The sequence below is a fragment of the Pavona decussata genome, unplaced genomic scaffold (genome assembly GCF_977016875.1).
Source record: "Pavona decussata unplaced genomic scaffold, jaPavDecu1.1 SCAFFOLD_39, whole genome shotgun sequence".
NCBI classification, from domain to species: Eukaryota; Metazoa; Cnidaria; class Anthozoa; order Scleractinia; family Agariciidae; genus Pavona; species Pavona decussata.
In genome coordinates this window covers 364,648-378,712 of record NW_028145461.1, presented here as the reverse complement: position 1 = coordinate 378,712, position 14,065 = coordinate 364,648, and the positions used below count along the sequence as shown (strand labels likewise).

Here is a 14,065-nt window from a genome sequence, read left to right as displayed (position 1 = left end):
CGTAAAAGTTGACGCCTAATGAACCCCTTTGTAGTTAAGAATTTTCGAGACCAATAATTCACCTTCCCCTAGCGCTAAGCTTCTTCATTCTTATTGTTTTGCTATCACTTCATGACATGTGCATAGAGATACAGTACTACCTATGCTTACAACTGGTTTCAACAGCCCGTTTTAACCAACCTTTCGGCTGTCTCCGGGCCTGGATGTTGTCCAGCATTCCTAAAATTTCTTCTGGAGCTCGGCTGTTGGACTAATAAAAGACAAAGAAAGAAGTCAAAACGGGCACAAGTTCAGGGTTTATTCTAGAAACTAAATGCTAAGGGCCCATTGTCTCCTATCTTTGGAGATTTAAGAGGGGATTTTTTTCACTAAAAGACACCAAACACATTTCAGCTTCCAATACAGAAAGTAAGTAAGTATTAACGTTAAATTGGTGCTCTAAAGTTAATACTTTGAGGTTTAGCAGACAGGAACTTTTTCTAAGTTGCTTTGATAGCAGATTGCATTTGTGGCGCAGCATTTTCAGGTGTGAAGTGGAGAAGGATTTGAAAAGAATACTACCACGATAGCAAAAGGTATTTAATCGTCAAATCACTTTGTAATAGGAACATAGCCTTCCCAAAATGTGTACGCCATGTTTAACTTACTCTGCGAGAGCAGACACTTTTTCCGGCTAACGCTTCAAAAGGCGCTTGCTCTCGCAGGCGACGTTTGAGTGGTTAGTTTCTAAAGAAACTGCAGTGCTGCGTCGGTGGGCTGGCTGGTCAGTTTATCAACAGAGTTGATAACTAAAGGTAAATTGGCCACCGTAAAGAGATTCGAGTGTTGAGGTTTCAAACGTTAGGCCTTCGTCAGAGCGAATTAAGGAATTGTAGGTTGCATGTGTTTATATGGTGAGCAGTGGAGCTACGCTATTGGTGGGAGCAGGGTAACGAGGACAACAAGAATACAGTCGACTCCCGATAACTAGAACCCTCGCTAACTCGAACCAATTTTCCTTTCCTTTCAGGTCATTTTCTACATAATTTTACCCTCGATAACTCGAACTACCGATAACTCGAACCTTTTTCAATTTCCCTTGAAGGTTCGAGTTATCGGGAGTCGACTGTAAATTAATCGAATGAAAAGCGTTCGTTAAGAGTACCGATTTGGAAGATGAATTTTTGTGCTAAAGTTTTACAGGTTTCTGTTACGTTTGAGTCATTTCTACAAATTTTATGCGGTAACATTTTTTTTATTTAAGGTGATCCCGCAATCATGCGCTCTAGAATAAACCCTGCAAGTTTCTTTAAACATTAGAAAACATACGACGATAAGAACTGACCAAAAACAAAACATTATTTACACACGGTAAAAGTACCCGTTACAAGAAGGTAAAGGGAAATGGCCGACGCGGACTTGACTTACAGGCTGAAGGAAGGAAGATGAAGAAACTTCTTCTATCAAGTGAACAGGAACAAATCCTGTTTGACCTGAAATAAAACGCAAAAAGAGATCACAATTTTGCACCCATTCCTCGCTAGGGAAGGCGTAAGTATTAAGGTCTTCATTTTAAGTGTCACTACACAAATGAAAGCTACCCAGCAGTCCCTTTTTGTGATGCTATTCGTTCTGTTGTACAAGGTGGTTCTTATGTTTGGGTTTGTGGACGAACGCCTTAAAAGTTACCAATAAAAAAAATGGAGCTAATGACTTGGGGAATAATCCAGATTCCATGAAACTGCTAAAAGAAGGAAAAACATTTTTTGAGTTCTTACCGTTGAGGTCAACACGATAAAAATTATTCACATCCATGTCTCCAAAGGCAGTCATGACGTCGCCCTTTTTGAATGACAGCTGCTCATGAGGAGGTCGTCCAGGAGCTCCAGAATGGAAAGGATTGTAATCATAAAGGGCCACCATGCATCGACGTGGCTCAGACCCATCGGAAGAGGCGCCTGATGACGGCGTGGCCTGACCACTGGACATGGTCTCTCTATGTAACTGTAAAGGCATAGAAACAAGAAGTTTCTTGATATTTTGCATATTGTGTAAAAACATAACCTTTGGTGGCCTCAAACTTAGAACAGGGTAAATTTTTGATAAAAACGTTTTAACCATAAATCTGCAAAGAAAGGACCATCAGTTGCCAAGTTCCCGTACAGCTTTCCCCCGGGCCCTTACGGTTTTGGTGACGTACCCGAAACGAACCTAGGAAAATAGACAAGACCTCCAGGACACTACTCTTACCAGAAGCTCGTTTTCTTTGTTAGAGGGAATCTCTTTCACTGGGTCTCTGAGCGACCTCGTTAAAAGCTCCTCAAGTTCACGATCGGAATCATTCTCGCCCTCCACCTCGTCGACGTACAGACTAGGAACCAGTCCCCGAACGCCATTCAGGTCTGCTTCAAAATACCCATTGATGTCCATGTCACCAAAAACAGTGAGTAGGTCCCCTTCTTTCAACTTCAACTCTAGTTCAGGGTGCTCAGATGCTTGGGACTTGTGAGGGTCGTAGTCGAACAATGCCACAAAGCGCTTAGCTTTTTTGGTGCCCGGTGGCGAAGGTGCAAATGGACGCTAAAAGAGGAGGAAAGTGGTTAGAACAGTAACGGCGCGGTTTACACTGGATTTTAAGATAAAAGGCTTTTATGCCCTCTATCCCTGCCCTCAGAACAGAGCAAACTTCTTCACCGCAATCAATGGAGGCGAATGGCAAACACATGGCCTGTTTGATCACATGACCCCCGTACAACCTGGGAGAGGGATTCACATAATTACAATTGACTCCTCCCCCAGCCCCAGTACTGCTCAACTATATTGACCCCTAGCATGAGAGAGAAGACATAAAAATTGCATTTGCAGACAAATATTTTACATATTCATCAATAGTGAGCTCACGCAGCAGGACAGCAAAATATTGTATGGCCAACGTGACAGCCAAATATCTCTGCAATTTAACACAATGGTCTGTTTTAATCCATGACCACAACAAGAGGAGGGCTATATGAACAGCACATTGTTTCGAACTGTATTAGCTCTCACGTTCGTGCTGCGTAGCAAGAACGTTTATCACAAATAAGCCTTCTGGAATTTTCCGTGTCTTGAGATACAATTTAATCGTTGCATTTGCGTCGCGTCAAACACAATTCAAGTTACAGACGGAATCGAATCCGCTCACTGTTCGACCTTTATGCCATTCACTCCTCTACGATAAGTGTATCATGGGTCGTCCGTGTGGCTGTTAGGCTGATTTACTGCAGTGCCAGTTTTGAGGGGGAGGGGGAGGGGGGGGGCGCTTGAATAACATTCGACTGAAATATGTGTATTTTGCGATTTTTTTTAGGGGGGGGATACAGTAATACCAGTCTGATAATCTCGAAAACATGAGATTAATATGCGCCTTTCGATAAATCAAAAATCAGCTTGACAATGAGGCCAAGAGGACACAAACAACAGAAATGAACATTGTTTGTGGACCTCGATATCAAGTTGAATTTTGATATTTCGAAGAAAGCCTCTTGCCACTTTTGTGACTCCGAATTGGTGAAACCAAGGTTCAAGAAACAGGGTTATTCCAAACTGAACAGCAATTTTGCTTCGGAACAGTAACTATAAAACTACCAAAGAAATAAAAACCAAAACCAACTCCCAGGCTTCATCACACTACAAGATGTGTACTCGCAGAGCTTTAGTTTGCAACGCGAACTTTATGAGTCACATAAAAGGAAAAGCGTTTTATTGCAACTGACCTTGGGCGAACGGCGCTGAGATTGTTTATCAAGCTTGCCTTTTAGTCTTTCCTCGACCAAGTCCTAAGGGGAAGTAACGAAAGAGAAATGCGTTATTCCTGCTGCAGTTGATAACTAAACCATAGTACACTCAATGAAATGTTGTACCGCACAGCACTGGTTAAACAACTGACAAATTAGAGAATTAACTCTTCAGTGTAAATTTACGTGCTGGAAGAGTCGCTAGAACATCGGGGATCAAAATCCGGGGATAGTGGGTTCGAATCCCACCGAGGTCAAAGATTTTTATCTTTACCTCGTCACTGACATTTCCTGTAGGACAATGCCCAGTAAGAAAATGAGTAGTTTCCTTTCAACACTTAATTTTACACTGCAGAGTCAATTTTCTGCTTTCTCACAGAACATAAAGCACGAAGCAATGGGGTTTATGGTCAGATTTGTGATTGGTCAACAACGTCGAAAAATACTCCCCGGCAGTCTATTAGGGTCTTCAAATCAGCTTCAGTAGGAAGCAAAGCGCTCTTACTTCCACGGATCACTGGCAACTCATCAGCAGACAAATAAAGGTCTGCCCAATTGTAAAAACAACTACAGAAACACTTGCTCATTTATTCAGGACCAGCGAAAACACCTCTACAAATTCACATGGAAGCGTTAATAAATTTATAAAGTGAAGGCCATTACAAGTTAGGGGAAACAAAGCAATTAACTACCACTCACGACCGGCAGCAAATTAGATATCAAACTGCAGTTTTGCAACGCGGATAAAATTCCCCACAGAATCAACGAACGCTTTTCATTCGACTAATTCATTCTTGTTGTTCACGCTGCCATTCCTCCACCAATAGCGTAGCTCCCCTGCACACAACCTACAGTTCCTTGTTTCGCTCTGACGAAGGGCTTGTACTAGAAGCCTCAGCGGTGGCGCTCTTTAAGGTGGCAAATTACCTTATATGATAAAACCAAATATTTGTTTACACTCTCCCACCGGCACACTACCACAGTTTAATCTCTCGAAACTATCTGCAGATCACAATACCATATCCAGCGCATTAAACGTTACACAAACCTCAGGATCTCGTTTAGCTATCTTTTGCTCTTGTTCTCTCTGAGCCGCAAGTTTCCCGAAGTTCTCCGGTGAGTATCCAAAGGTTCGGATCTTCGACAAATCGTCGAGGGTCGATGTAGCGATGGCTTTGCGCAAATCTCGGATTTCTTCACTTAATTTGTCTATTAGTTCATCCTTTTCTTTGCAAGCTTTCTTGAGTAAAGCGATCTTGGCCTGTAAAGGTGAGATAAAGAAACTCCAAATAAATAGCTGCTAGATCGTTTTTAAATACACATAGCTTTTTTTAACGTAATAATCTTACTAGTTGTAGTCAAATGTAAAAGCCCAATGACGCTATAACGAAAAGGTCCTATTGTCGACGCCCTTGATTAAAAATTCACTGGCTAAACTGGTGACAGACAGACAGCAGACAGAAAATTTACCTTTAGAGTTGGTATCTGCATCTCAGCATCATCTTTTTCTCGCGTTGTTTCCGCAAGCTGGAGTGCGAAATGATGACGAACAAGGACAATCAATCAATCAATCAACCAATCAACCAATCAACCAATCAACCAATCAACCAATCAACCAATCAATCAATCAATCAATCAATCAATCAATCAATCAATCAATCAATCAATCAATCAAACAATCAATCACTTTATTAATGTGTCTACAAGGCTTAACAACCGGGGACACCATAGAAGAAAGAAACTGTATACTTCGTATGGCTCTTTAGATTTTTAGGCAATCGGGTTTTCCTTCTACTTAGTTTATGGCAAAATGGGGTCAATCCTTTCTCGAAGCACAACCAGATGACACTGTTGATAAAAAACCAAGGTTTCTACTTTTGGCAACTAGCACCGTGCCTACCTTAATTCGTAGAGTGTGGAATCCGTCTTCTAGTTTAACGTGATCCCTGCAAATGTTTTCAGAGAATATTGTGTTAGTATATACTTTTTGAAAATGGTTTTGCTCGTCAGCTCCTCCTTTGAGCCAGGACTTCACCAAAGGTCATACCAAACACACGAAAGCGTATTTTACGTTGGTCAAACTGGTAACATCAGACATTAACATAATGATTTTGACTGCGCTGAATGTCTGACGACAGCAGTTACGCCTGAAGTTAAAGGGGCTATTCCAAGAGGACTTAAAAAGTCTGTTGACAACTGAAACTAACTTTCTCGTTCATCAAAAGTTCCTAGAACACAAAGAGAAAAATATCAAGTGATTTCTCAATGGGTCAAACCAACGATTTTTTTAACGACACATCAAAGGACTTCAAAATTGGCCAACTTGTTCAGGATGTAATCCATTTCCTCCTTCACCATCCATGGCCAGAGACACTTACAAATAGCTTCAGCGCACCAGTATTATAACTTCTTAGGTCTTCATTGGTTTAATTTGTTGAAATGTTGCTAAAAAAAAAACTGACAAAGTCCCTTGATTGTTTTTAAATTGAAAACGAATACTTTTTTTTTTAAAACGCAAACTTTTCGTTTAGACGTCTGTGTTTTTGCTTTACACACAAAATCGAAAGGCTCAGGTTCTTCTTAGCGATTTTACTACGTCATCGCCAAAAAACCTATTTTAAGTTTCGGTATTGCCGAACCTTAACTAAAAATTAACTAGAAAGTTGACTAGGACAAAACTGATGGCGTCATTTGACTACAACTACCAGAATTCACTTCGTTTCTCTTTTCAAATTTAAATTTTGTAATCCCAGTGGAGAGCAAAGAACAATAACTCTAATTAACATGAGAAAACAAAAACCAGAAGGATTCTGGTAGTTGTAGTAAAATGACGCCATAGTGAAAATGTCCTATTCAATGATGTAAGATTGGTTGACAGTCTGACTGTGTTAGTCCCAAATGATGGATCAGAGGATTAACTCTGTAGTGTAAGTTAAAGTTGCGTTATAGTCCCAACCTGCTGAGGTCCTGTAGTTCAGCCGCTTGGTTTTCTAGTGCGTTTCGTTCCTGTGTGGTGATAGCAAGCCTCTTCTGCATCTCGTTCCTCTCCGCCTCCATCTTGTCCAGCTGCACTTGAAGGAAGTTCCGTTCATGTTGACTGTCGTGCATCTTCGTTTGAGCATCTTTAGTTTCATGCTCAAGTTCCGCCAACTAAAAGTAAAGTAAAATTACGCGAGGTACATTATTGTCGCACCACTACATAAGCTTGTTTCTTTCATGAGTTATAATTTGCTTGCAAAGCTTCCGTCAACTCGATCTGTTTCATATACACTCGAACCTGTATTAAGCGGCACCCTATTAAGCGGTCAGTTGTCAAAGTCCCGACAATTACCGTAATTCTGACCGCTATTAAACGGTCACCTCTATTAAGCGGTCGCGGTCACCCTTTACTAAGTCCCAACGAGCTGTTTATATTGTCTTGACCCGCATTAAACGGTCACTTCGTAAAAGGAAACCACTCAAATATTGTAACAAATAGAGTGCCAGGCAATTTAATTCCTTATGACCTGCAATACTGACTGTAGGATCTTGGCATTAATGTTTTATTACTCCGTTTCTACGCCATATTCTCCTTTGTCACACCATTTTATCGCTGCGGTTTATTAACCAAGTATTAACTGAGTGATTTTGTGTTTGACGTGTATTCTTTGCAACCTGTATTAAGCGGTCACTTGGCCACTTGGTCACTTGACGTCCTTTCAGGTTTTAAGGTCTAAAGGTGATTCGGCAACTTCCTGTTAGGAAGGCACGTCAAACTGTTGTTGAAAAAGCTCATCGTTTAAAACATCTCCTAGAGATGGGTACACGACAAGATATTCCTTACCCTGGAATTCAAGGTAGCATTTGTCTTTTGCAACACAGCACATCTACTCTCCAAGTCATCTTTTTGCATCTCCATAAGCTTGTTGCTCCTTAGGAAGTCGTTTCTTTCCGATTCCACTACTCGGCCTTTTCTTAACAAGTCGTCTCTCTGGTTCTCTATCATCTTCATTTTTTCCATCAAATTGTTTCGATCTTGTTCTACGATGTCCATTTCTTGTACTTGAGTCTAGATGGTAAACAAATATAACCATGGTTTATAAAATGAAACCTCCTAAGGGTTTGATCATATAAAAAAAGTTTAAAGAGCGGTAATCTTTCCCAGAAGTATCAGTACATTTGTGCTCTCAATTTTTCAATGACCAGTACCGCTGGACCTTCATGCCACTCTGCTTAAGGAAGGTGCCTACTTTTGGTACTGCGCATACGTTGTGCGCATCGCGAGATACTCGGGTTTCCTATGGGTGGTGCCTACCAATACAGGAATATTTGTGCGCGGTTTAAAACTATACGGAGAAAACAGAACGTAGCATGTGCTCTTGGTATCCCAAAAGATAATTGGGGATAACCATGCATTTTTCAGAGATAATTAAGCTTCAATTTAGAAAAAAATCCCATACATTGCTTTATGTTTTGGCACTTTTTAGAAATATTGTTGCTTAATTATCTCTAAAAAAAAAAGCGTGGTTACCCCCAATTTTCTTTTTGGATTCCAATAGGCCTTGCTAAGATCTGCTTTTCCCGCATAGTCATAAACCGCACAAAAATACTTCTTTATTATTAGGCACCGTCCTTAAATAACCTTTTTGATCGTTTAAGGAAGCAACGTCCCCTGGTTTAAAAGAACACGTGCGTTTAAATCATATGAATGAAGAGAAAAACATTTTATAACATAACATTTTATAAATAATAACGTACTTCATGGGGCAAAAGAAAACAGATTTTGTAAATACACACACAATATCAAAATTGTTTTAATAGTTCTTTTTTCCTGCTAAACATGTTAACTGTGTTTAGGAAAAAAAACCTGTGAAAGGAAAAGAAATAAAAAATTGCCTAGAAAGGTAGCTAAAATTGATACCTGGAGGAGTTGAATGTTATGTTCCAGCTTCTTAAATTCCCTCTCCGTTCTTTCCAATTTTTTCACCTAATAAAAAACAAAGGATCAAACGTACACCTCCATTCGTTTCATCATTACCAACATACCGCAAAGACCGCAACAATGATTAAAGAAAACGAGTTACTCTGTAACAGGAGACCAAGTCTTACCTTTTCGCTCAACTCGAAGTTCTGTTTTTCCATCCCACTGTACTTAGTTTGTAACTCAGCCAGTTTGAGCTCGGCACCTTGAAGATTCTTCATTTGGTTCTTTGTGAAAAAACAAGAATGAAATATTAGAGATCAAATTAGAAGGTAAGACACTCGTCCTCAGTCGACTATCTATTGCACCAAGGCTCTGGAATGCTCATCGCACTGGCTCTTGGGGAAGATCAAAAATTATTCCCTTAAGGGTACAAGTGCAGTCACTGGAAGATTTTTTTCTTTTAGTAGGGTTAAACCTACAGTAGGTGGTTTTCAAAGAGGTAGTATTTTCTTTAAAAGCACTAATAGTTCAACATGTTACTAAGGATTGTAGGATTAACCAAGTAAAACAACTTAACAAAACTTTGACGCCAGAGAGTTGTTCACGATGAGGTTGTCGGGGAAAGAATATCTTCACGATTTAGATATCAGCACATGCGTCCACCATGTGGATGTAATGTTTCTACACAATAACTAGTAGCCAAAATAATAATCACACCACAAAAATGTATAAAAATGTGGAAACTGTTTCATCAATAATTTAACGTGTTCCTTCATTTTCACAGTTAAAGGGTTGTCACGAAAAACAAAATCCATTTTTAGGTCTTCTACCACTTCCACACAATGATCGCCCGAGCCGTCGTAAATTTCAAAACGCCTTATGTCCAAAGAAAAGAAATCAAGACGTTAAAATTTCTATGAAGTTTTCTTTTGCTTATGTTAAGAATGTAATAAAGGAGAAGCTTTGTAGAGTAAGTGGTTCACGTTTTACAATTTCGCTGATGTCAGATGTAAGCCACCTATTTCAATTTCTACTCAACAACAAGGTTGGAGTTCGGTAACAAGCTTTTTCTTTTCGTTCCTTGTACCTGTAAATTCATGTAGGCTGCTTCCATTCTTTGTCTTTGTCTCTCTGAGTTGTTGGCTTCAGCTTTCCACTGCTCAATCTTTAATCCGATAATAAACAAATCACACAGGTTACTCCTTATTTTGACAAACTCCACTCAACCTCTCCCCTGCCCCAACAAACCCAATATGGCGGGCCAAGGGGCTAGCAAGTAAAAGGAGCTCCCACGGAATATCAAATGTTCATTCAGACCAAAACAATCGCCACCCACCCCACCCCATGCACTAACAACACCAATATGGTGGGTTAAGAGATTAGCAAGTGAGAAACACTCCCAAGAAAAATGAAATATATATTCTCACCAAAGGCTCGCAAAGGAAACTGAAACTTACCTCATAATTCTTTTTATTCATTTCTCCGATCTGCAAAGACCAATAGAGATCGCGTTAACCCTAATACAAAAGAACAAATTCTCCCATCTTGTCCCCATACTTTTCTTATAAAAGTACTGAGGAGAAGTTGTTAAAATATTAAGAAAATTCACATCCTTAATTGTCATGATCGCAGGGGTTGAATAAGCATTGATATTACAACAAGAAATTTTATCCTGATCACTGTTAGGGCTTGAAGGGTTAAATTAAATTCATACCAAAATGTCGGTTAAAAGACGAGAAAAAACGTCTCAGAACCAATCTGTTGGTCAAATGACATCTAATAAATATCACATACAAACTCCTTTGTAATTTACTCGTCTTCTCTCACTAAAGATAAGATTTCTGTTTGACTCTCATTTACAAGCCATGAGAATTTGGTGGATACATTTTTGGCGGGAAACTCGTACCTTGTCATATTCGCCTAATACCGTCCTCCCTCAAAACAGTCCCTTTATTTTTACTTGGAAAATTTAAAAATACTTCATTTAAAAGCAACAAATATTCGCTGCTAGCAGAGCGCGAGTGAATTTTATTTACCTTGGTAAGTAATTCTCTCTCTTTCTTTTGATTCTGTGGAAAATTTAAGACACAGTCAAGCATTAGACGCAAGCCGTTTAGAATTAACAAGCGCAACAAAATAAGCACTAGTTTACTTCAACCAACCTCCTTCTTCAAGAATGCTAAGTCTTCATCCTAAACGGAAACAAATACCAAAAGACATCAACCAATTAATACACTCTATCCGTAAACGTAAGCCGTAACGATGACAAAACAAGAGAAAAGGATACTAGAATTCTGTGACACAAGTCTCCACTTACCAGGATTTTCATTTCACGGTCTTTTCGTTCAAGCTGTGAAGTAAAAGGAAAGAGCAAACTGGAGGTAAGATATTAGAGAACTTAGACGCAGACGTTCGTGAGCCACGGATGATAACGGGAAGTGAGATCGTTCCCTTGTGGGCTTGCTTTTGCTTCTCACAAGGACTGAGAAACATTTGTTTTGGTGCCCAGTGGCTTTCCGTTAGAAATGACGTAGCACAGAATGCGTCAAAAGGAAAACGTTCAACGTCTGGCTGCCTGGCCTTGCGTTCGAACGCCTGTGCTTAACGTCTCTATAATTGTGACCTTCCCTCGCCAACTTATATTTGTCAAGACAAGTTTGCATATCTTTGTTTGCCTTATGATTCGTGGGCGGATGAGTCCGTAGAGGTAGGTATCGACTATTCGGCGGGGTAAATGAGGTTCCCTTTGCGCATCGCCGACCAGGTACGAACCCAGTAACGAACTTAAGAAAACCGATACAAGACATGTCTATGCTATGAAGGTGAATATTTCACATTTAACTTGTGTACAGAAGACAAGAAACATGGACATTGGTTCTATTACACTATCGAGTCGGTGACAGGCAGAAAAGTGGACAGCTCAAATGAAAGCAACTGAATAGTCTCTGTGCTGCGGTTTCTACAAATGTGAGCTTATCCACGTTTGAGAATAAAACGAGTTCACGACTGCACGTACCAATGATTTAGTCTCCAATTCAGAAGCTTCGGTCTGGAGTGAATAAAAATAGAAGAGTTAGGAGGTACGATAATAGCAAGTATGCTTAAAATAAACAAGGATATTCAGCAAAATATACAATTCTGTTACAATACCCTCGTAAATGTAATCGATGACCTTTACCTTCATGGAGCGAATGACGTTTTCTTTGTTCTGCAAGGCAATCAGTACATGAACAATATGAAATCCGAGAAACAGGGAGGAAACAATACGACGACTTTTGGAAATATTTAACAGCAGACAAACAATAGCTATGATACACCTTTAACTCCATGTTTAGTGGTCTCAGTCAAAAAAACAAAAAAAAACAAAAAAAAAACAAAAAAAAAAACGGTTTACAAATAACGTTTTCCGCTGTCTTATGATTAGACACTAAAGGCATTCTGGACTGGACGACACAAGAAATAAATATAAATACAGGAAAAGTCGTACAATATGCATGTCATGAGGGAATTCCAAAAATGAGAGAACAAAGACAAAAACGAACAAACAAATAATGAAAACGAAAAAAAAAAAAACAAAAACAAAAAAATAATAATAATAATAATAATAAAGGAAACAATAACATTTTCAAAAGCATCACCTTCAAAAGCATCACTCTTTGAGATAACAAAACATTGACCAGACAAGACGCTTCAATGGGCAACCAAGCACTGATTACAGATAGCAGAGGATTTCTACCAACCATTCCGAATCCACGAATTAATAATACTAATACTACTAAAGACCGAGTTTTAAAAATCACTTACAGCTTGCACATCTGATTGTTCAATTTCTATTGTACAAACAGGACATGCTGGATACTTTGTGCAAACCAGCCATTTGACTTGGCAGTTTTCTGACAAACCACCCGCCGATACTTGTACACCTCTTGCCTTATTTAATGCACCATCGCTGTTGTCTTTCCCAGATTCACTCGCTTCTTCCGCCAAACCAACATATTCACTTTCATCCTCTTCAAATTGCCAGACATTTAAATTCGCCTGCGGTTTTCTTCCCAGAAACTTGCTAGAGTTCATTTTACACAAGGAATTAAGCACTTCAATTTCCCGTGCAACTTTGCTAAACATGTCGGATTCTTTCATGTTGTTTTGCTCGGATGTGGTTCGTTCAACCCGTACATTTAAATCCTCTGAAATTACTGCTGATGAAGAAGACATAGCTATTGGAATCTGCTCTTTTAATTCAACTGGCGAATTTGATCCACCATCCCACAAACTTTGCTGCCAATCTATATCCATGTTTTGTTTCAAAACATAAATTTACAAACTTGCCGCTGCTCGAAGCCGAGAAGCAAGAAATGAGCGATACTGCCACGAGAAAAGAGCTAAGAAACTACGCAAAAAACGGGGAAGTCTAACAAATTCACGGTAAACCAGAAGCTGTATTGGTCTCAAGCACATGGAGTAACCACTAAAACGGAAGCTATCCAATGGTACTCTCTTGAGTTGTTGCTTGTTTTTAATATTATAAATATATGCCTGACTGGCATTTTTCCAGGTTTAGCTTTGAGGCCTCTTAGCAGTGAAAGAGTAAGGTGCCAATTTTTGTTCGGTATTTAACACCGCTATTGTATTGATATGCTTTCATTGACAGATCCAGAAATACATTTAGTTCCATTCTCTGTAGTGTATGCATTCACGCAGATTTGTGGTATATATATTCTGAATTCTGACACTATATTCATTCAGGTTCAGAATAAATCTGGACATGAATGAATACAGCAAGGAACTCAGAAAGCTAAGCGTCCTAAAATCCGTCACAATAAAATCTTTTCTTTTTTTTTTTAAATAAATAATCAGCAACACTCGTCCACGGACATTATCTGTTCCCAGAATTAAGGGACAAATATCCATGCACATCTTTAACGCTAACTAAACGTTATTGTGCTTATCTTTCTGTTCACGTTCGCTGAGATTACGCGAGCGAATTTGACCTTTCAGTGCCTTCCTGTACCGCTCTAACAACACGCATGTTGACTTCTTCGTCTGTTTCGAAAGCAAACGCTCTTCCATGTTGAAGTTCTAAGATGTCTTTCAACCTAAGGAATCGACTTAAGTTTAAGGACCAGGAGATATCATCTCATATGTTCAAGTTTCAGATGAGGCATATTGCCTCACGTAACGCATTTTAACCAATCGCAGACAAGTGATTCAAATATTTGATGGAGTATATGAAACATACCCCCATTACACACACACCATACTAAAAGAACGGACTATATAACTAAGTGTATGGTGTTTGCCCACGAAATAGTAAACTAAAATAAAATTCCTGTACTCGTTCTCACCGGTTGCTTATTTGAAAACCGTGATAGCAATTTTGTGAACGCTGAAACGTCCTGCTTCAGACGAT

The 14,065-nt window shown here is 39.4% G+C and overlaps 1 protein-coding gene across 8 annotated transcripts in view; it reads right to left on the bottom strand.

Moving 5' to 3' along the window:
* Positions 1-14,065, bottom strand: part of LOC146483320 (uncharacterized) — a 76,499-nt gene that overhangs the window by 8,830 nt on the left and 53,604 nt on the right. For all 8 annotated transcript variants that reach the window (XM_085106056.1, XM_085106060.1, XM_085106062.1 and 5 more), the window contains 19 exons: positions 11,834-11,863; positions 11,672-11,704; positions 10,973-11,005; positions 10,818-10,847; positions 10,692-10,724; positions 10,113-10,142; positions 9,743-9,820; positions 8,841-8,939; positions 8,653-8,718; positions 7,576-7,800; positions 6,709-6,902; positions 5,653-5,698; positions 5,223-5,279; positions 4,801-5,013; positions 3,732-3,794; positions 2,230-2,559; positions 1,758-1,983; positions 1,408-1,472; positions 181-250 (listed from right to left, as the gene is read on the bottom strand). In XM_085106056.1, coding sequence (XP_084962182.1) covers positions 181-250; positions 1,408-1,472; positions 1,758-1,983; positions 2,230-2,559; positions 3,732-3,794; positions 4,801-5,013; positions 5,223-5,279; positions 5,653-5,698; positions 6,709-6,902; positions 7,576-7,800; positions 8,653-8,718; positions 8,841-8,939; positions 9,743-9,820; positions 10,113-10,142; positions 10,692-10,724; positions 10,818-10,847; positions 10,973-11,005; positions 11,672-11,704; positions 11,834-11,863 — 1,921 coding nt within the window. The remainder of the gene's footprint in view (positions 1-180; positions 251-1,407; positions 1,473-1,757; positions 1,984-2,229; positions 2,560-3,731; positions 3,795-4,800; positions 5,014-5,222; positions 5,280-5,652; positions 5,699-6,708; positions 6,903-7,575; positions 7,801-8,652; positions 8,719-8,840; positions 8,940-9,742; positions 9,821-10,112; positions 10,143-10,691; positions 10,725-10,817; positions 10,848-10,972; positions 11,006-11,671; positions 11,705-11,833; positions 11,864-14,065) is intronic.